This window comes from Heteronotia binoei, chromosome 2 (assembly GCF_032191835.1).
Source record: "Heteronotia binoei isolate CCM8104 ecotype False Entrance Well chromosome 2, APGP_CSIRO_Hbin_v1, whole genome shotgun sequence".
In the NCBI taxonomy this organism is placed as follows: domain Eukaryota; kingdom Metazoa; phylum Chordata; class Lepidosauria; order Squamata; family Gekkonidae; genus Heteronotia; species Heteronotia binoei.
In genome coordinates this window covers 197764340-197787415 of record NC_083224.1, presented here as the reverse complement: position 1 = coordinate 197787415, position 23076 = coordinate 197764340, and the positions used below count along the sequence as shown (strand labels likewise).

At 49.1% G+C, this 23076-nt stretch overlaps 1 protein-coding gene across 1 annotated transcript in view; it reads right to left on the bottom strand.

Annotated features, from left to right (window-relative positions):
* COPE (COPI coat complex subunit epsilon) overlaps positions 1 to 23076 on the bottom strand; it is a 33607-nt gene that overhangs the window by 4594 nt on the left and 5937 nt on the right. Inside the window, exons 3-8 of the mRNA XM_060232808.1 lie at positions 22704 to 22804; positions 21763 to 21915; positions 19387 to 19440; positions 12808 to 12889; positions 11769 to 11924; positions 10953 to 11021 (exon numbers count right to left, since the gene is read on the bottom strand). Of these exons, the coding sequence (XP_060088791.1) occupies positions 10953 to 11021; positions 11769 to 11924; positions 12808 to 12889; positions 19387 to 19440; positions 21763 to 21915; positions 22704 to 22804 (615 nt within the window). The remainder of the gene's footprint in view (positions 1 to 10952; positions 11022 to 11768; positions 11925 to 12807; positions 12890 to 19386; positions 19441 to 21762; positions 21916 to 22703; positions 22805 to 23076) is intronic.

The window sequence follows — 23076 nt, the reverse complement described above, 5'->3', positions numbered from 1 at the left end:
AAAGCCGCAAGACATGAATGTCAGATGTTGGAGAGCTGCACCGTGTCAGACAGTGGAACTTCAAATTAAGCAGGCTTCCATTGGTTACAATGTTAAGATTTTATTTGATAATCCAAAGGTTCTGAGCATGGATACATTGGAACTGATACTCTGTTCCTAGAGCCTAGATGTTTTAACTAAATGCACGTCAAAGGATTTCTAAACAAAACTACATTCCCACACTAGAGTGATACATTTCACACGTTTGCTTTCTCTTATCTCATTGTGGTTCCCCTTCTCACAGGAACAGCTCTGCTGGCTTCCCTGAGGCGTTTTATCTTCAAAGGGTTGTTGCCTTTGTTAGTACCAAGGGCAGGAATTCACAGCAGGGTTAGTAACAGCTTCACTTCTACTTTGATATGCAAGGCTTCTATTTGAGGTTAGTAACAAACGTTAGAAAATGGAGTCAGTTAAGTCAAGCAACACATTGCACGTTGCACACAGCATTATATATCACAAGAGTGTTCCAGTGTCTGACACATGGAAGGAAGGAAGGGGGGAAGGGAGGGAGGGAGGGAGGGAGGGAGGGAGGAAGGAAGGAAGGAAGGAAGGAAGGAAGGAAGGAAGGAAGGAAGGAAGGAAGGAAGGAAGGAAGGAAGGAAGGAAGGAAGGAGGGAGGGAGGGAGGGAGGGAGGGAGGGAGGGAAGGGAGGATAGAAGGAAGGAGGGAGGGAGGGAAGGAAGGAAGGAGGGAGGGAAGGGAGGATAGAAGGAAGGAAGGAGGGAGGGAGGATAGAAGGAAGGAGGGAGGGAGGGAAGGAAGGAAGAAAGGAGGGAGGGAAGGGAGGATAGAAGGAAGGAAGGAAGGAGGGAGGAAAGGAAGGAAGGAAGGAAGGAAGGAAGGAAGGAAGGAAGGAAGGAAGGAAGGAAGGAAGGAAGGAAGGAAGGAAGGAAGGAAGGAAGGAAGGAAGGAGAGAGGAAGGGAGGGAGGGAGGGAAGAAGGAAGGAAGGGAGGGAGGGAGGGAGGGAGGGAAGAAGAGGTGGAAAGAAAGCAACTCTGACTTTAAATGCATCCTCTAAGTCACTGGCTGGCTTGGCTTTAAGAAATTATTTAGAGAGAGAAATGCCTTCTCCAAGCCAGCAGGCAGGTCGATGGGGGCTTTGAGAGCCACACCACGTGTGTGAAAGAGCCGCAGGCGGCTCCCCAGCCACAGTTTGGCCACCCCTGACCCAAGGTCTCAAGTCAGGCCATAAAAGGAAAGTACTACATACCAGAGGTCTGCGGTAATCTGTGCAGAAGGTATCAACGATAGTTCAAATGAGAGTATGAGAAAATATTGTGTTCTTTCTTAAAAGATTATAAGATAGACAATATGACTTAATTTAGTAATATATTGGATCGTTAATTGAATGAGGTAATAACCATAAAGAAGTATAAGTTCCTTTTTTTTTCTTTTTAAACAGTTTTTTTGTTAAAAAACGTTAAATTCCCTTTATTGCTTTTATATTGTAAGTAACACTGGGGAAGTCTTGAAAGGGAGGGGGGGAGGAGGGGAGGCGGAAAATGCGATGCCACATATTGACTGTTATTTGAGAGAAGTAAACGAAATAGCGATATAATACGTTGTAGAATCATAAAAATTGTTTTTGCAAACAGCAGGTATCAAGGGTGTGTGTACAGTGACCACACCACAACCACCACCCCCCGTGGCAAAACTATTAACATTGGTTGTAGTTACAAAATTATGAAAGCATCAGCGTGGTGTCACAATAGCATGATAAGGACTGCAGTAATAAATAGTCTTTTACGATGCGAGCAATTACAACACGAGCAATTCCATGCAATCAAAAGAGATCTCCGGGGTCATGACAAATAGTCTTTTACGACACGAGTAATTACAACATGAGCGATCCCATACAATCAAAGAGACTTCCAGGGATATCTAGTTCGACCCCCTGCACAATGCAGGAAATTCACAAATACCTCCGCCCACACCCACCCGGCGACCTCTGCTCCACGCCCACAAGACAGCAAAAACCCTTCAGGATACCTGGTGAAACGAGCCTGGATAAAAATTGCTTCCCAACCCCAAAGTTGCGAACAGCATTTCCTTGAGCGTGCAAGAAGAGGTCATGAGAACTAAGCACTGACACAACCCTTCCTGCCCTCTTTCCCAGGATCTGTTTGGTGTAGTGGTTAAGTGCGCAGATTCTTATCTGGGAGAACCGGGTTTGATTCCCCACTCCTCCACTTGCAGCTGCTGGAATGGCCTTGGGTCAGCCAGAGCTCTGAGCCTCTGTCCTTGAAAGGGCAGCTGCTGTGAGAGCCCTCTCAGCCCCACCCACCTCACAGGGTGTCTGTTGTGGGGGAGGAAGATAAAGGAGATTGTAGGCCACTCTGGGACTCTGTCCTTCAAAGGGCAGCTTCTGGGAGAGCTCTCTGAGTCCCACTTGCCTCACAGGGTGTCTGTTGTGGGGGAGGAAGGGAAAGGAGATTGTAGGCTGCTCTGAGCCTCTGTCCTTGAAAGGGCAACTTCTGGGAGAGCTCTCTCAGCCCCACCTGCCTCACAGGGTGTCTGTTGTGGGGGAGGAAGGGAAAGGAGATTGTAGGCTGTTCTGAGTCTGATTCAGAGAGAACGGTAAGGTATAAATCTGCAGTCTTCTTTTTCTTCTTATATTTCTGACCTGGTACGTTTAAGAAACAGCTGCTTCCTTGGTACGGCTTTGGCACACGCCAAAGCTAATCCAACAACTCTATGAAAGAATTTTTCTTCCTAAAGTCTTGGATGCAGAAGTATGAATAGAGGTGGACGATATATTTTGCATCGCCGCCTTCATTTTGGGCAAAACGTTTTTAAAAGATATACTGATGACACTTTTCTTTTCTTTTTTTTGGAGGGGGAAAACAAGATTTGATGAATTTATAGCAGGGGCGGCTCTTCCACACATACTGTGCGGCTCTTGAAGCCCCCACCGACTCATTGGCTGGCTCATTGGTTCTCTTTAAACCACTTCTCCAAGCCAAGCCAACCAGAGGTTTAGATAATGCATTTAAAGTTAAAGTTGCTTTCTCTCACCTCTCTCTCCACACATCTATTTTCCTTCCCCTGACATTCATGTCTTACGGTTCTCAAACATCTGATGTTTACTCTATGAGGCTCTTATGTTAAGCACGTTTGGCCATCCCTGATTTATGGCATGGTTTAATAAGAGCCCCACGGTGCAGAGTGGTAAAGCTGCAGTACTGCAGTCTGAACTCTCTGCTCACGATCTGAGTACGATCCCGGCGGAAGCTGGTTTCAAGTAGCCAGCTCCAGGTTGACTCAGCCTTCCATCCTTCTGAGGTCAGTCAAATGAGTCCCCAGCTTGCTGGGGGGAAAGCGTAGATGACTGGGGAAGGCAATGGCAAACCACCCCCTAAAAAGTCTGCTGCGAAAACATTGTGAAAGCAACGTCACCCCAGAGTTGGAAATGACTGGTGCTTGCACAGTGGACTACCTTTACCTTTTTTAATAATATCCATCCTTCTATTAAATTTCCTCATTTGATGAATTTCACTTAATCCTCAGAAAAGAACTGAATGGGAACCCGTTATGTAAAGATAAGGAACGATGGCTGTAATAATGTTTGGTGTAGTGGTTAAGTGTGCGGACTCTTATCTGGGAGAACCGAGTTTGATTCCCCACTCCTCCACTTGCAGCTGCTGGAATGGCCTTGGGTCAGCCATAGTTCTGGCAGAGGTTGTCCTTGAAAGGGCAGCTGCTGTGAGAGCCCTCTCCAGCCCCACCCACCTCACAGGGTGTCTGTTGTGGGGGAGGAAGGGAAAGGAGATTGTGAGCTGCTCTGGGACTCTTCAGAGTGGAGGGCGGGATATAAATCCAATATCATTATAATCATCTTCTTCTATTGGTAGGTTTTCTGAAAGGTCTTACTCATAAATGTCCATCGGACACATACATAGATGTCTAAAAAAGGCCTGTGTCTCTGGTGGCTCTCTGTTCAACTTGTTTATTTCTTACAACGCAATTTCATAGGTTTCTTTTCCCAACCACAAGGATTTGGACACATGTTATTGCAGTTGTTAACATATGTAATTGATCATGCCATAAAAGAATAAATTATTACTATGATCCCAATCATATAATTGCGGCACATGCCGTTGTGTCTGACATGAACTCATCTTCAAAGTTTCGCAATTTGATGGTTGTGGTGTGGTCACTGTACATACATACTTTTGACACCTTCCACACCCATTACACCAGACCTCTGGTATTTAGTAATCCCCACCTTTCCCCCTGTTAATCAGAGCTTTCCTACCTTTCTTTGTTAACTCGGGTTAGGCCACCCTAAACTATTTTTATTATTATTATAAATATATATTACCATGTAATTTAAGTCCTACTTTATTTCCAAATCTGGAATACACCCTTAACCCGATTTCCTTCCATGTAATTACCACGGAGAAGAATTTTGCTACGCTTAGAGCAGGGGTGTCGAACTCACTCGCTATGAGGGCCGGATCTGACATAAATGAGACCTTGTCGGGCCGGGCCGTGTGTGCACCTATATCGGATCAGGTAGCAGAGATATACATTTTATAAAGAACGCACACAAACACAAATATATATTTTTTAAAAACTTAAAACATGCTTAAAACGTTACCATTCATTGGTCTTAAAGATGCCTTCTTTGTACTTCTCCCATGAGATCCAGGGAACTGGAACCAAGGAAGCTCTGGCTCTTTCCTTCCTTCCCCAGGGGACTTGGGGGGGGGGGAGAGCCTCAGCCAATAGAAGGAAGAGAGGCTTGGCTCAGTAGCTCTGCTGTGCAATTGAGAGAGCCTGGCAAAGCAAGCTATTCCTCCCCCCCTTCATCCCCAAGGGAGGAGCCTCAGCCAATGGAGAAAACAGAGGCTTTGCTCTGTAGCTCTTGTGCAATTGAGCAAGCTGTTATACAGAAAGAAGCGAGAGAGAGGGAGAAGGAAGCAGATGACAGCCAGTTGCTCAGGAGCCCGATAGGAGCCCTCCAGGGGCCTGATTCGGCCCCCAAACTGCATGTTTGACACCCCCAGCTTAGAGTAATCCTTGTCCTTTAATTAAAAACCATGCCACCTTAGTTCTGTCAACAGAAACTTAATACTTTTATGGTTGACTCATCTGACCTAAGGTCCCAAGTCCAGATGAGTGACCAAGGCTGTAAGTCAGGGGTGATCAAACTTGCTTAACACAAGAGCTATAAATGCCAGATGAGCCACAAGGCAGGAAGGCAAATAGATGGGAGGAGGGAGAGGTGGAAAGAAAAGCAACTTTAACTTTAAATGTATCCTGCAAGCCGCTGGCTGGCTCGGCAAAGCGGTTTAAAGAGAGAAACGCCATTTCCAAGTCAGCCGACGGGGCGGTGGGGAATTGAGTGCCACACAATATGTGTGAAAAAGCCAAAAGTGACTGCCGAGCTGTAGTTCGGCCACCCCTAGTATAAGAAGACGACGACACTGGATTTATATTCCGCCCTCCACTCAGAGTCTCAGAGCGGCTCACAATCTCCTTTATCTCCCTCCCCCAAAACAGATACCCTGTGAGGTGGGTGGGGCTGAGAGAGCTCTCCCAGAAGCTGCCCTTTCAAGGACAGAGGCTCAGAGTGGCCTACAATCTCCTTTCCCCTCCTCCCCCGCAACAGACACCCTGTGAGGTGGGTGGGGCTGAGAGAGCTCTCTCAAAAGCTGCCCTTTCAAGGACACAGTCTCAGAGTGGCCTACAATCTCCTTTCCCTTCCTCCCCCACAACAGACACCCTGTGAGGTGGGTGGGGCTGAGAGAGCTCTGACAGAAGCTGCCCTTTAAAGGACAGAGTCTCAGAGCAGCCTACAATCTCCTTTCCCTTCCTCCCCCACAACAGACACCCTGTGGGGCAGGTGGGGCTGAGAGAGCTCTCCCAGAAGCTGCCCTTTCAAGGACAGAGGCTCAGAGTGGCCTACAATCTCCTTTCCCTTCCTCCCCCACAACAGACACCCTGTGATGTGGGTGGGGCTGAGAGAGCTCCGACAGAAGCTGCCCTTTCAAGGACAGAGGCCCAGAGCAGCCTACAATCTCCTTTCCCTTCCTCCCCCACAACAGACACCCTGTGGGGCAGGTGGGGCTGAGAGAGCTCTCCCAGAAGATGCCCTTTCAAGGACAGAGTCTCAGAGCGGCCTACAATCTCCTTTCCCTTCCTCCCCCACAACAGACATCCTATGAGGCAGGTGGGGCTGAGAGAGCTCTCCCAGAAGCTGCCCTTTCAAGGACAAAGTCTCAGCGGGGTCTACAATCTCCTTTCCCTTCCTCCCCTACAACAGACACCCTGTGATGTGGGTGGGGCTGAGAGAGTTCTCCCAGAAGCTGCCCTTTCACGGACAACCTCTGTAGGAGCTCTGGCTGACCCAAGGCCATGCTAGCAGGTGCAAGTGGAGGAGCGGGGAATCAAACCCGGTTCTCCCAGATAAGAGTCTGCGCACTTAACCACTACCCCAAACTGGCTCCAGAGGCTATCGGTATTTCAGTTCACTTTGCCAGAAGCAGCCAGGCTATGAGCCACAACAGTTTCTGCTGTGACAAACAGGCCTACCTGCGAGGGGTCTTGCGTTCCCATTTTTCATTGCTAGTGTCCTCCCCCCCGCCCTCCAGGCATTCTGCATAACGACAAGGGGATAGCAACTCCGGTTGTTATCAAAATGAAAATCTGCTCAATCGATCCCACGACCAGTCTCTGTACCAGTCAGAGATGGATCATGACTTCCACGGACTCTGACGCCTTCCGCCTGATGCCAGGAAGTCACCCGGACCAAGCGTTTGGAAACAGTTGCTCAGGAAAACAAAGCGCACCCAGGAGAGGGAGAAGCAAAGCCAAGTCTCAAGTGACGGGGCTAGGACCTGGTGCAGGGGGGCCAAACCTGCTTAACGTGAAGAGTCACTCTTCCTGTTCCTCTTATCGTGTGTATTCAATTGTACAATGCTACGCCGTGCTGCAATGCTACGCTTGCTATGCCTTTGATAGAACTGTAACTTGTTGCTTATGTGGAGGGCGGATGACATGTCTGGGAATTGGCTAGTTGCTAGGTAAAGAGCTGGAGGAGATGCGAACCATGAACTGGTAGCGGGCACCTGCGGTGATGGGAGCTTTGCAAAAACCCTGCGTAAAACCCCCGCTTTTGCTTGGCACGCTTTGGCTTGAATTATAACGGCCAGGGCAAAAGTTTATAAGTTGGGGGAACTGACAGAGAAAGAAGTCAGTTCTGACAACATGCGTGCATGCCCATGAAGCTGGAATAAAGATCTTGAATTTCGACTGTCTTTTCCTTGGCTCTGGGTGTGACATTTAACGTAAGAGCCACACAGAATAAAAGTCAGATGTTTGAGAGCTTCAAAACGGTTCGGGAGGGAGGGAGGGAGGGAGGAAGGAAGGAAGGAAGGAAGGAAGGAAGGAAGGAAGGAAGGAAGGAAGGAAGGAAGGAAGGAAGGAAGGAAGGAAGGAAGGAAGGAAGGAAGGAAGGAAGGAAGGAAGGAAGGAAGGAAGGAAGGAAGGAAAAGGGGCAAGGAGAGGTGAAAAGAAAGCAACTTTAATTTTAAATGCCTTCACAAACCTCCTGTTGGTTTGGAGAAGTGATTTAAAGAGACTTGACTTCTCCAAGCCAGCTGACAGGGCACCGGGGCCTTTTAGAGCCACACACTATGTATGAAAGAGCCACATGTGGCTCCCGAGCCACAGTTTGGCCACCCTTGGCCTGGTGGGAGAGACCACCAGTGCAGCATGTGCAAAACAGCCCCCCAACTGCCTCATATGCTCAAGACAGAAATCACTGGCATGAGGAACCAGGGAAGGAAGCTGGAGAGAGCTGGAAAATAAGACCTGTGTGTGTGTGTGTGTGTGTGTGTGTGATAGTCCCAAGAAAAACAACGAGATGAAGTTTGAGGGCTTTTTTGGTAGCAGGAACTCCTTTGCATATTATCGCAACACAATTTCATAGCTTTCTTTTCCCAACCACAAGGATTTGGACACACGTTATTGCAATTGTTAACATATGTAATTGATCATGCCGTAAAAGAATAATTATCACTATGTTCCTAATCATATTATTGTGACACATGGGACCTAATCATATTGTGACCTAATCATATTATTGTGACCCCTGATGTAGCCAATCCTCCAAGAGCTTGCGGGGCTCTTAATACAGGGCTTACTGTAAGCTCCAGGAGGATTGGCTACATAAGATGGGTGTGGCCTAATATGCAAAGGAGTTCCTGCTACAAAAAAAAAGCCCTGATTAAAGGGTAAAAAGAGCTCCGTGGCACAGAGTGCTAAAGCTGCAGTACTGCAGTCCTAAGCTCTGCTCACGACCTGAGTTCGATCCCCGGCGAAAGCTGGGTTTTCAGGTATCCGGCTCGAGGTTGACTCAGCCTTCCATCCTTCCAAGGTGGGTAAAATGAATACCCAGCTTACTGGGGGGAAGTGTAGATCAGGGGTGGCCAACAGTAGCTCTCCAGATGTTTTTTTTGCCTACAAGTCCCATTAGCCCCAGCCACTGGCCATGCTGGCTGGGGTTGATGGGAGTTGTAGGCAAAAACATCTGGAGAGCTACCGTTGGCCACCCCTGGTGTAGATGACTGGGGAAGGCAATGGCAAACCACCCCGTAAAAAGTCTGCCATGAAAACGTTGTGAAAGCAACGTCACCCCAGAGTCGGAAACGACTGGTGCTTGCACAGGGGACGTTTCCTTTCCTTTAAAGGGAAGGAAGATTCAATGTATATCATTTGGACAATTCCACTTGAATTAGCATCACTGGATCCAAATCTCTCTGGGAACATGAGTGGCTGAGGGGGAGGGAATACACACTAAGTAACTTTTTTCTTTCGTTGAAGTCCTGGTTTATCAAAGTTTGGGATACCCTTATTCAGGATAAGTTAACAATTTATATTGCACAACAAGATAATCCTAAACCAGGAAACTGGTTTCAGGAAAGATGTCAATGGAAAGGACTCTAAAGCTTGTAAAATTCCATCCAGATACATGGATCTTATGATACATTGACAGGGTCTTTCAATGTTTGCTTGTACTCTTCTTTGTAGCACCACTATGTATTTATCTGCATATATCACTGCTTCTTTCCCTTTTTTCTTCTCCCCTTTTATGTGTTTATGGTTGTTCTTTGTTTTATTTAGTATTATTATACAAAAAATGCTTAATAAAAAATTTAATCATATATATTAAAAAGTGACTTTCTCATACAATATTTTGCATTGTGGGTTGTTCAGGAACTTCCCCGAATTCTCATATTCAGGGGTGGAATTCTAGCAGGAGCTCCTTTGCATATTAGGACACACACCTCGATGTAACCAATCCTCCAAGAGCTTACAGAAAAGATCCCTGTAAGCCAGGGGTGGCCAACGGTAGCTCTCCAGATGTTTTTGCCTACAAATCCCATCAGCCCCAGCCATAGACCATGCTGGATGGGGCTGATGGGAGTTATAGGCAAAAAACATCTGGAGAGCCACCGTTGGCCACCCTAGCTTAAGCTCTTGGAGGATTGGCTACATCAGGGGTGTGTGGCCTAATATGCAAAGAAGCTCCTACTAGAATTCCACTCTTGCTCATATTCCTTGCTTGTATGCTCCCGTTGCTGTGGTATATATGTGTGTCTGTTCTACATGTGCTTTCCTCCCTCTAGTGGTCAATTCGATATTACATCCCTTTATGTCTGAAATATCTCCCTCTAGATTTAAACTAGAAGATCCAATCAGTAAGTCCTAAGGGAAATCAACCCAGACTGTTCCCTGGAAGGTCAGATGCTGAAGCTGAAGCTCAAATACTCTGGCCACCCAATGAGAAGGAAGCCCTCACTGGAGAAGACCCTGATGCTGGGAAAGACAGAAGGCAGAGAAAGAAGGGGACAGCAAAAGAGAAGATGGCTGGACAGCATTACTGATGTAACTAACACAAATTTGAGCAGACTTTGGAGGATGGCAGAAGACAGGAGGGCCTGGCGTGACTTTGTCCATGGGGTGGCAAAGAGTCGGACTCAACTGTGCGACTGAACAACAAAGAAAGATTTAAACTGCAGGAAGGTAAGCTCTCCTCTGTGCAGAAATGGGTCAATGAGTTTGGGGGGAGAGAACCCAGTTCTGTATGAAGTGACTTCAGCAATGGAGAATTACGTCTGGAACATCTAGGTAAGGGGTGTCAAAAATTCAGCCTGGGAGCCGAATCAGGCCCCCGGAGCAACTGGCTGCCATCTGCTTCCTTCTCCCTATATCCTACTTCCTTCTGCATCTCAGCTTGCTTTGCCAGGCTTGCTCAATTCCACAGGAGCTACAGAGCAAAACCTCTATTTTCTACATTGGCTGAGGCTCCTTCCTGGGGGAGGAAGGGGGGAGGGAGAGCTTGATTTGTCAGGCTCTCTCAGTTGCACAGCAGAGCTACTGAGCCAAGCCTCTCTTCCTTCTATTGGCTGAGGCTCCTCCCCCTCCTAGTCGCCTGGGGAAGGAAAGAAAGAGCCAGAACTTCCTTTGCCCATTTCCCTGGATGCCATGGGAGAAAAACAAAGAAAGCATCTTTAAGACCAATGAGTGCTAACGTTTTAAGCATGTTCTAAGTTTTTTTAAATATATATGTTTGTGTTTGTCTGTGTTGTTCATAAAGTTAATATCTCTGCTACCTAATCTTAAATAGGTACACACACGGCCCGGCCCAACAAGGTCTCATTTATGTCAGATCCGGCCCTCATAATAAATGAGTTCGACACCCCTGGTCTAGGGCAGACCCAGTCTGGGCCCCTCAGTTCTTGCACTGGCTGGGGACGGAACGGGCCCTACAGCGGGTGAACTCTGCTGTTACGGAGGGAGGCCTTGCAGATCTGGGGTGCTTGGCTGGAGGGAAAGCAAAAACAATGAACAGGCCAGGCCCTTTGTCCCATCCCATCTCTCCTGAAACGGAAACACTGCTCACCTCTGGCGGCTTCCCCAAGTGCTGTGAGAGGACAACAAAATTGATTAGAGTCTCAGGGTGGCTGCTATCCTGTACAGGGGAAAAAAAAGGGGGGGGGGTCAGTCATGAATAAAGGAATCAACAAAGAAGAAAACTGCAGATTTATACCCCGCCCTTTGCTCAATCAGAGACTCAGAGCGTCTTACAATCTCCTTTATCTTCTCTCCCCACAACAGACACCCTGTGAGGTGGGTGTGGCCCAGAGAGCTCTCCCAGAAGCTGCCCTTTCAAAGATAGAGTCTCAGAGCGGCCTACAATCTCTTTTCCCTTCCTCCTCCACAACACACACCCTGTGAGGTGGGTGGGGCTGGAGAGGGCTCTCACAGCAGCTGCCCTTTCAAGGACAGAGTCTCAGAGCGACTCACAATCTCCTTTCCCTTCCTCCCCCACAACAGAAACCCTGTGAGGTGGGTCGGGCTGAGAGAGCTCTCCCAGAAGCTGCCCTTTCTAGGGCAACTCTGCGAGAGCTATGGCTGACCCAAGGCCATGCTAGCAGCTGCAAGTGGAGGAGTGGGGAATCAAACCTGGTTCTCCCAGATAAGAGTCTGCACACATAACCACTACACACAGTTGTCTATGGGGAGAGAACCAGCATATTGGGAAAGATGGTTCTGGTCTTGCCTCCTCCCTGAAATGCTGGTTTTCTACAAGCAGGGAGAGTCGGCCTTTCAAGGGATGCCCAGCTTAGCCACCTCGTTGGGCGCCGGCACGAACAAGAGCGCTCAGCGACTGAGTATTGGGATCTGCGGGGGAGCTACCACCCCCGGCCAAGGTCACCTTATCGAGGGCCTCCTGGAGCACGCCTTCCGCGTCTTCCCACTTGCCCTGGGCCATGTAGCAGGCCGCCTGGCCGTTCAGCAGCAGCAGAGTGGAGGACCACTTGTCGGCCATCTCCTGGAAGATGTAATAGGCGTCCTGCAGCTTCTCTCCCCCCTGCCAAGGAAAAGGAACTGGGGAATCAGAAAACATGGTGAGCTCCCCCTGCTCCTCTGCTAGAGGCAGCTGAGCCTGCCCCAACCTACCAAGAAAAAGAATGACATTGAATTTATATTCCTCCCTCCACTCAGAGTGGCTCACAATCTCCTTTCTCTTCCTCCCCCACAACAGACACCCTGTGAGGTGGGTGGGGCTGAGTGAGCTCTCCCGGAAGTTGCCCTTTCAAAGACAGAGATTCAGAGCGGAATACAATCTCCTTTCCCTTCCTCCCCCACAACAGACACCCTGTGAGGCGGGTGGGGCTGAGAGAGCTCTCCCAGAAGCTGCCCTTTCAAGGACAGAGTCTCAGAGTGGCCTACCATCTCCTTTCCCTTCCTCCCCCACAACAGACACCCTGTGAGGCGGGTGGGGCTGAGAGAGCTCTCCCAGAAGCTGCCCTTTCAAGGACAGAGTCTCAGAGCGGCCTACAATCTCCTTTCCCTTCCTCCCCCACAACAGACACCCTGTGAGGTGGGTGGGGCTGAGAGAGCTCTCCCAGAAGCTGCCCTTTCAAGGACAGAGTCTCAGAGTGGCCTACAATCTCCTTTCCCTTCCTCCCCCACAACAGACACCCTGTGAGGCGGGTGGGGCTGAGAGAGCTCTCCCAGAAGCTGCCCTTTCAAGGGCAGAGGCTCTGTCCTTGAAAGGGGAGCTTCTGGGAGAGCTTTCTCAGTCCCACCCACCTCACAGGGTGTCTGTTGTGGGGGAGGAAGGGAAAGGAGATTGGAGGCCTTCTCTGAGAGTCAGAGTATAGGGCAGGATATAAATCCAACACCATCATCTTGTCCTTCTTCACAGGCTCCCCCAACCTCCCCCCGCAGGGCAGGGGATCGGCACCTACCACCGCCAAGTTCACCCAGGCAGTCGCAAGCTGGGTCAGGGTCGCATCCTCATCCTGTTCCTGCATCTTCTTCAGCTCTTTCCTGAAGGGGAAACAGCAGAGAACTTTTTTGGATGTGGAAGGGAAGAGACAGACGTGACGCTCGGCAGGGAAGAACGCAGAGAGCTTTCCTCGTGAAACGGAGGTGGGTTCTACGCTCACCCTCACTCCCAGACCCCTGGACGCAACCCGGGCGACTCAAGATCCAGGAGAAAAGAGAAAGAGTTCGGGAGCACCTTCAATCAGGGGTGTCGAATTCATTTGTTACCAGGGCTGGATGTGACATAAATTAAACTTTGTCAGGCCGGGCCATGTGTCTCATAAGCAGGGCTTTTATTTTTTGCAGAAAGAGCCCAGCAGGAACTAATTTCCATATCAGGCCACACCCCATGACACCACCATCATTTCATGCAGGGCTTTTTTGTGGAAAAAGCCCAGCAGGAACTATTTGCATAGTAAGCCACACCCCCTGACACCAAGCCAGCCAGAACTGCGTCCCTGTGTGTTCCTGCTCTAAAAAAGCTCTGGGCATGTTATGTCAGGTAGCAGAGACAGACAGGAAAGGAAATAATAATAAATTTTAATTTATATCCCGCCCTCCCCGCCGGAGCAGGCTCAGGGCGGCTTACACGACATAGTACATTGTACCATGATACAACAATAAAATTCAAAGCAATTTGCAATTAAAGTACAATTACATAAAAACAGCATTTGAATTAATAATTTGAATTACAATATAACATAAAGCGGTGCTACACTCTTAATACGCATATGAAAGGAAAGGTCCCCTGTGCAAGCACCAGTCGTTTCCGACTCCAGGGTGACGTTGCTTTCATAACGTTTTCACGGCAGACTTTTTACGGGGTGGTTTGCCATTACCTTCTCCAGTTCTCTACCCTTTCCCCCCAGCAAGCAGGGTACTCATTTGACCAACCTCGGAAGGATTGAGTCAACCTGGAGCCAGCTACCTGAAAACCCAGCTTCCGCCAGGGATCGAACTCAGGTCGTGAGCAGAGCTTAGGACTGCAGTACTGCAGCTTTAACACTCTGCGCCACGGGGCTCTATAGAGACAGACAAACACATGCTTAAAACTTTAAAAAACTTAAAAATGCTTAAAACATTAGGAATCTTGCAATATTTGGTTTATTTAAGTCTCCGATAACTAACACCTCTTGTTCTGAATTACTGCATCAAAAACTGGAGACGAAGTCTGTGCTGCAGCAATCTTGAGTATGCTGTTCAGGTGCTGTTCCAAGTGTGAACCTACTTTTGATTTGCTCGCAGGCCTGATAGGACCCCTCTGATCCTTCTATTGGCTGAGGCTCCTCCCCCGCCTGGTCCCCTGGGGAAGGAAGCAAAGAGCCAGAGCTTCCTTTGCCCAGTTCCCAATCCCATTGAGAAATACAAAGAAAGCACCTTAAAGACCAACGAGAGTAAATGTTTTAAGTTTTTTTTAAAAAACCCCTTTAATTGTGTTTCTCTGTGTCCTTTACAAAGTTTATCTCTCTGCTACCTAATCTGAACTAGGTACATACAAGGCCCAGCCCAACCCGGCAAGGCCTCATTTATGGCGGTCTGGCCCTCATAGCAAGTGAGTTCGACACCCCTGTGAAATAACCGTAGGCTGAAGACAGCCTGGGCGGGGCCACCTTAGTACCGGGGGTGAAGAATACCAGGAGGGGAAGAATCTGGGAGTGATTCTGGACGCCTCCCTCTCCATGAAGGTCCAGGTTGCCTTGGCTGCCTATAGAGTATCGGATCCATTTCAAGGCGTTACTTTTGACTTTTAAAGCCTTACGCGGCCTGGGACCAACATACCTACGGGACCGTCTCCTTCCATATACGCCCCCGGAGGTCGCTTTGTTTGGCCTCCCAGGATTTTCTGATAGTCCCCGGCCCAAGGGATGCCCGTCTTGCCTCTACCAAGGCCAGGACTTTTTCAGACCTGGTGGAATCAGCTCCCTATGGAGATCCCGGCCCTACCTGGCTTGCTGGCCTTTCGTAGGGTCTGTAAAACAGAGCTGTTCCGCCGGGTCTTTGGATGAGGCAGCAGGCATCTATCCATCTATTAGATGGGTTGGCCTCCCCCTATGCCCTAACGGCCCACTGCATCACTGTATTGTGGAGCTATTCCATCTTGCTTCATATCACCTTGCCGAACTACCGAATTTTTCGCACCATAAGGCGCTCCGGAGGATAGGACGCACCTTCCTCCTGGGGGGCAATCCGCTGCCTCTTCCTCCGATCCAGCGCTTCCCCCGCGCCTGCTTGCCTGGCTCCATCTTCTTCAGGCAAGCGTGGGATCGCTCCACATGGCCCCAGCGCTTCGCAAGCGACAGCTGCGGAGGGGGCAGTGTGCTTCCTACTTCCCTGTGTGCCTGCCTTCAGCTGTGATGTTTAAAGCAAGCGCTGGGATCGGAGGGGGGAGGGAGGAGGAGGGAAGGAGGGAGGGAGGGAAGTAGGAAGCACGCTGCCCCCTCCACAGCCGGTGCTTGCAAAGCGCTGGGGCCACGTGGAGCGATCCCACGCTTGCCTGAAGAAGATGGAGCCAGGCAAGCAGGCGCGGGGGAAGCGCCAGATCGGAGGAAGAGGCAGCAGATTGCCCCCTCGCCCCCCGAAGGTACGTACCTTCGGACCATAAGACGCACACACTTTCCCCCCCACTTTTTTTTGGGGGGGGGGAAGTGTGTCTTATGGTCCGAAAAATACGGTAACTTATTGCACTTTGCTGAATGTTGAAGATGTTTTTATTATGATTTTATTGTGATTTTAATTCAAACTGTTGTACTCCGCTCTGAGCCCCCCAAAAGGGGGAAGGGGCGGAATAGAAATAAACTAATAATAATAATAACACTAATAATAATAATAATAATAATAATAATAATAATAATAATAATAATAGGATCAAAATGTTTGGAAAGGTAGGAGGAAAAACACCTGGCATTTTCAAAATGTCACATATGGGAAACAAAAGAAAATTAGTTAAATAATGTTGATAGCGTCTAGATGTCAGAACTTGTAACTGTGATTTCTTTGCTTAGCCAAACTGCCTCCATGTTGTAACTTAGAAAGCTGACAGCGGTCATTGACCCGGGCCTCTCTGCTATGCCAAATATTTAGGGCAGTAAGACAGGCGGCAGAGAGTCTCTGCTTAACATCCACAGGTGCCCTTTGAAGCCGAGCCGTTTGGCCTTCACAATAGGGGGGCATCCTCCTTTGCTGATAACGAAGGCTGGGAAGGAGAGACAACTGCTTGGGACCCGTGTGAATTATTGTTTTATTATGCTTTGCTGTGGGCATAAAATGTAACCAACTGCCCAGAATTGCCATTACTGTTATTTCGTTTCTATAGTACTGTAGTTCTTTCAATAAAGATTCCTAACTTGCAACAAGTATTGGACTCTTCTGAAGTTCATCCAAGTTCTGACACTAGAATGGATGTAAACTCTTGTTTATAGGGTGGAAATTCAAGGAATGGAAACCAAACCACTACATATCTGAGATATAAGGGTCTGTTTCACCTTGAGTCAGAGAATCAGATAATTTATCTGAAATACAGTAATCCTGTACCTTCGGGTTGCTCCTTAGAACGGATAAAAGGAAGTCCTTCTTCACCCAAAGGGTGATTCACACATGGAATTCACTGCCACAGGAGGCGGTGGCAGCTACAAGAATAGCCAGCTTCAAGAGGAGACTGGATAAACATCTGGAGCAGAGGTCCCTCAGTGGCTATTAGCCAAAGCATATTGTAGGAACTCTGTCTGAGGCAAGCGATGCTTTGTATTCTTGGTGCTGGGGGGTGGGGGGCACAGTGGGAGGGCTTCTAGTGTTCTGGTCTGACTGGTGGACCTCCTGATGGCACCTGGGGTTTTTGGCCACTGTGTGACACAGAGTGTTGGACTGGATGGGCCACTGGCCTGATCCAACGTGGCTTCTCTTATGTTCTTATGTCTGGGGCAGTGGTACTCTCCTATTCCTGGTGCTTGGGTGGGGAAACAGTGGGAGGGCTTCTGGTGTCCTGGCCCCACTGATGGCACCAGGGTGTTTTTGGCCACTGTGTGACACAGAGTGTTGGACTGGATGGGCCACTGGCCTGATCCAACGTGGCTTCTCTTATGTTCTTATGTCTGGGGCAGTGGTACTCTCCTATTCCTGGTGCTTGGGTGGGGAAACAGTGGGAGGGCTTCTGGTGTCCTGGCCCCACTGATGGCACCAGGGTGTTTTTGGCCACTGTGTGACACAGAGTGTTGGACTGGATGGGCCACTGGCCTGATCCAACGTGGCTTCTCTTATGTTCTTATGTCTGGGGCAGTGGTACTCTCCTATTCCTGGTGCTTGGGTGGGGAAACAGTGGGAGGGCTTCTGGTGTCCTGGCCCCACTGATGGCACCAGGGTGTTTTTGGCCACTGTGTGACACAGAGTGTTGGACTGGATGGGCCATTGGCCTGATCCAACATGGCTTCTCCTACGTTCTTATGTCTGGGGCAGTGAGGCTCTGTATTCTTTGTGCTTGAAGGGGGGCACAGTGGGAGGGCTTCTGGTGTCAAACATGCAACTCGGGAACCGAATCAGGCCCCTGGAGGACTCCGATCAGGTCCCCAAGCAACCAGCTGACATTTGCTTCCTTCTCCATCTCTCTTGCTTCCTTCTGCATCACACCTTGGTTTGCAGGGCTTGCTCAATCGCCCTGGCCCCACTGGTGGACCTCCTGATGGCATCTGCATTTTTTTGGCCACTGTGTGACCCAGAGTGTTGGACTGGATGGGCCATTGGCCTGATCCATAATGGCTTCTCCTATGTTCTTTCGACTGCTACAGACAGATTAACACAGCTACCCATCTTGATCTATCAAGATCCAGGGTTTCTTTTTCTGTCCCCCCTCACCGCCCTGGTCACTGCCATACCCTCTCCAAACACTGCTCTTGAATAACTTCTGCAGGGAAGTCCGTATTGCGAATACAATGCAAACATCTGCACAATCTGATATGGCTCCGCTCCCTGCGAGAAGTCCAGATGTTTCCAGCGCTTTGGACAGCCCAGTGGCTCTTCAGAAGCCTAGCATGGATTGCTTGGGATAAAAGTGTGCCACATCAGACAAACACTCCTGTAAAGAGAGTCTCGCTCACCATTATCGACCCTACCCTACAACATAGCGGCTACATCAAGGGTACACCCAGTGCACGCTCTCCACTCCCATAAGTTACAGCCCCTTTAAAACAGGGGCATTGAACTCACATACACAATTTAAGATTTTGGTAAAAACTTAAAATATGCTTAAAACATTCGCACTCGTTGGTCTTACAGGTGTTTCCTTTGTATCTCTCACCTGCAGTCCAGGGAACTGGGCAAAGGAAGCTCTGGCTCTTCCCTCCCCTCCCCAGGGGACTAGGAGGAGGAGGAGCCTCAGTCAACAGAAGGAAGAGAGGCTTGGCTCAGTAGCTCTGCTGTGCGATTGAGGGAGAAGAATAGAATACAATCCGAGAGAGGTCACTATAATGGATGACACAACAAAAAATGCAAGCTAGTGACCAATTTCTAAGTAGTATATAGAAATCAGTACTTACACATTGATTCAATTATATAGATTCTTTACACAACTTTCAAAAAAGAGGGACGCACCATTAGGGTGTGCAAGAAGCCACATACTGTAGCCGATGTGAAATGGTGCTGGAGACGCTCTGCGTCCCTCTTTTTTGAAAATTGTGTAAAGAATCTATATAATTGAATCAATATGTAAGTATGATATATTTTTTCACTGGAAGAGGGTTGGTGGTGTCTGAATGCCCTTCTGATATTTTTGCATAATATTTTCTTTTATTAGTGGTCCCAGGTCTGATGAAGACTGGAAAGAAACAAGTACTTAATCGATTGGCTTGTCACCACACTACTTTGGGACTTGAATGTACATGTTTTGGACATTTGGACTGGTTTCTATATACTTCTTAGTAAATTGGTCACTAGCTTGCATTTTTTGTTGTGTGAGTGAGAGATTGAGAGAGCCTGGGAAAGCAAGCTCTTCCTTCCCCCTCCTTCCTCCCCAAGGGAGGAACCTCAGCCGATGGAGAAAACAGAGGTCTTGCTCTGCAGCTCCTGAGCGACTGAGCAAGCCCTGCAAAGCAAGCTGTGATGCAGAAGGAAGCAAGAGAGGGAGCCGGTTGCTTGGGGGCCTGATCGGAGCCCTGCAGGGGCCTGATATGGTTCCCGGGCCGCATGTTTGACACCCCTGTTAGAAGACCTCCAGCCGAAGATGGATAGACCCCGGAGAACCACTGAGCTAGATCAGGACTCTGCATAATGCAACTTCAAGTCTTTGTATAAAAACCGCTGCCCTCCCTCACTGCACCCTCTCCTTAAAAATATCAGGCAGAAGGTGAACCTGTTGACAGGGGAGTCTTTCAACCAGAATCAAGTTCAGCTCTGGTCAAACCAGAGACATCAGAGGAAGGGCCCTTGTTGCTGCAAGGGAAACAAGGACGTCGGCGGTACTACAGACAGTGCTGACATTTGCAGAAAGCAGCCACAGAGCAGAGGGGACTTACCGGGCCAGATCGAGTCGGTCCATCTTCAGTAGTATCTGGATGGTCATAGCCGTGCTGGAGAGAGGAGAGCAAAGGCAGAGTTCTAAGGAGCTCAGTCCACACATCCCCTTCCCATCTACCTCTCTGTCCTGGCTTACAAAGGCAGCCCTGGTATCCTGGTCTGACTGGTGCTTTCCAGTGTCAAGAGTGCCTCTTGTCATTATGGGGTTTGGCTTGCTGACTGGTAGTAACCTTGGGGATGCTGCTCTCGCCTGCTATCTCTGTCTGCAACGAGCGTAAGTGTTTCCTGCCCAAGCTCTCACCAGTCCATCCCTCCAAATGCTTAGGATGGGCTGCAAATCCCATTAAATTATATTACACAGATTCTTAAATATCTCTGTCCCTCTGCAGTTAGCAGTATTCACTGAATACAAGAACTCGTGGGCATTCGATGAAATTGCTGAGCAGTTGGGTTAGAACGGACAAAAGGAAGTCCTTCTTCACCCAAACGGTGATTAATATGCGGAATTCACTGCCGCAGGAGGTGGCGGCAGCTACAAGCATAGCCAGCTTCAAGAAGGGATTGGATAAAAATATGGAGCAGAGGTCCATCAGTGGCTATTAGCCACAGCATATTGTTGGAACTGTCTGGGGCAGTGATGCTCTGTATTCTTGGTGCTTGGGAGGGGTGGGCAAAGTGGAAGGGCTTCTAGCCCCAATTGTGAACCTCCTGATGGCACTTGAGGGTTTGTTTGTTTGTTTTTGCCACTGTCTGACACAGAGTGTTGTACTGGATGGGCCATTGACCTGATCCAACATGGCTTCTCTTATGTTCTTATGTGACACAGAGTGTTGGACTGGATGGGCCACTGGCCTGATCCAACATGGCTTCTCTTATGTTCTTATGTGACACAGAGTGTTGTACTGGACGGGCCACTGGCCTGATCCAACATGGCTTCTCTTATGTTCTTATGTGACACAGAGTGTTGTACTGGACGGCCCACTGGCCTGATCCAACATGGCTTCTCTTATGTTCTTATGTGACACAGAGTGTTGTACTGGACGGCCCACTGGCCTGATCCAACATGGCTTCTCTTATGTTATGTGACACAGAGTGTTGGGCTGGATCAGCCACTGGCCTGATTCAACAGGGCTTCTCTTATGTTCTTATGTGACACAGAGTGTTGGGCTGGATGGACCATTGGCCTGATCCAACATAGCTTCTCTTCTGTTCTTATGTGACACAGTGTTGGACTGGATGGGCCACTGGCCTGATCCAACAGGACTTCTCTTCTGTTCTTATGTGACACAGAGTGTTGGACTGGATGGACCATTGGCCTGATCCAACAGGGCTTCTCTTCTGTTCTTATGTGACACAGTGTTGGACTGGATGGGCCATTGGCCTGATCCCACAGGGCTTCTCTTCTGTTCTTATGTGACACAGAGTGTTGGACTGGATGGGCCACTGGCCTGATCCAACAGGGCTTCTCTTATGTTCTTTTGTGACACAGAGTGTTGGACTGGATGGGCCATTGGCCTGATCCAACAGGGCTTCTCTTATGTTCTTATGTGACACAGAGTGTTGGACTGGATGGGCCATTGGCCTGATCCAAAAGGGCTTCTCTTATGTTCTTATGTCTGGGGCAGTGATGCTCTGTATCCTTGGTGCTTGGAAGGGGCCATAGTGGAAGGGCTTCTAGTGTCCTGGCCCCACCAGTGGACCTCCTGATGGCACCTGGTTTTTGGCCACTGTGTGACCCAGAGTGTTGGACTGGATGGGCCACTGGCCTGATCCAACATGGCTTCTCTTATGTTCTTATGTGACACAGAGTGTTGGACTGGATGGGCCATTGGCCTGATCCAACAGGGCTTCTCTTATGTGACACAGAGTGTTGGACTGGATGGGCCACTGGCCTGATCCAACATGGCTTCTCTTATGTACTTATGTGACACAGAGTGTTGGACTGGATGGGCCATTGGCCTGATCCAACAGGGCTTCTCTTATGTTCTTTTGTGACACAGAGTGTTGGACTGGATGGGCCATTGGCCTGATCCAACAGGGCTTCTCTTATGTGACACAGAGTGTTGGACTGGATGGGCCATTGGCCTGATCCAACAGGGCTTCTCTTATGTTCTTATGTGACACAGAGTGTTGGACTGGATGGGCCATTGGCCTGATCCAACAGGGCTTCTCTTATATTCTTATGTAGAGGAAAGGGTTAGCATATCCAAGGGCACATTTTCTCCTCTCCCTGCTTCCCCAGGGAGAGAAGTTTGAGAAGACCATCATCTCACAAGCTGAGTGGGGATTTGAACCCGGGCCTTCCCCAGTCCTAGCTTGACACTATCCCCATGCTCTTTCGCTCACTCTGGGAAGCGCACCTGGAAACGACTCACCATTCCAAGCTCTCACCCTGGTGCAGGGCCCTCAGCGCTGCGTCCGGGTTTTGGTCGTGGAAATAGACAGATGCCGCCATCAGCAGGAACGTCGTGTCGGAGACGTCCACGCTCTTGGTCATCTTCCTGTCCAGCTCGGCCACGATCGCGTCCCTTTCGAGGAAACAAGAAGCCCACGGGGGTGATACTCATAATCAGGGGTCGTTTCGTAGAAAAATAGGTGGTGGAGCTCATTAGCATATCCCCACCCCCCAGCCAAAAGCAACCCGATGCAAGAAAGGAGAGCCCTGGGCGAGTGTGGCCTGCTTGGGCTGGTTAGAAATCCAGCCAGCCTAAGCAGGCCTCGCTCGCCTGGGGCTCTCCTGGGCCGTCCTCTCCCCCAGTCAAAAGGCCAGCAAGCCACCCGCTGCCCAAAATCACATCAGAAGTGGAGAAAGGGTGATGTGGGCTTCTCCAGGGGTTAAAGAGGGCTGCTGGGGGTGTGGCAAAGCCCCTGGTGGCTGGCTGGCTGCCCGCTCTCCTCATCCAGGGATTCTCCACCAACCAAGAGAAAGACTGCTGAGCAAGCTTACCATCTGTATAATAGCACCAACATATTAGTTAATTTTATTGTTTTTAGAATTTTAATAGAGTTTTAATTAAATTGTTGTATTGTATTTTACTGTTAAATATTGTACAATGTAAATTATTGACTTGTGCTGTTAGCCGCCCTGAGCCTGCCTCGGCGGGGAGGGCGGGATACAAATAAAAATTGATTGATTGATTGTTATGCAGCTGCACCTCCTATTCAATGGACAAGGTAGGTGGGGAGGAGGAGGGGGAACCCACAGAAAGGTTCCTGTGAGCTCCTGTTGAATTCAAGGCTTGCTCATAATGCAATTCCCAGAGCTAAAAAATGAACTTAAGCGAGGCAGGCTGGTGTCCTGCAGGACTAGACTCACCTCTGCTTCTCATTTGAAAGGTATTCCGCAAACATCCGCACAGCTTGGAGCTCTGGGCCGGAACTGGCCTTGATTTCGTCCAGCACCACGCCATATTTTCTCTGTCCAAACAGCAGGGAAAGGCAGGTAAGAAAAGGGAGTTCCCATTTCTACAGAGCATAAAACTGAAATAACCACTGTAGTGCAAGGAAAGGACACAATGGCTGTTTCTTCTGACAGCTATCAGACAACCTTTGCATGCTGAGCTGCAAACAGCTCCAACACACACACTCTCTCTCTCTCTCTCTCTCTCTCTCTCACACACACTCTCTCTCTCTCTCTCACACACACACACTCTAAAACAGGGGTGTCAAACTCATCTGTTATGACATAA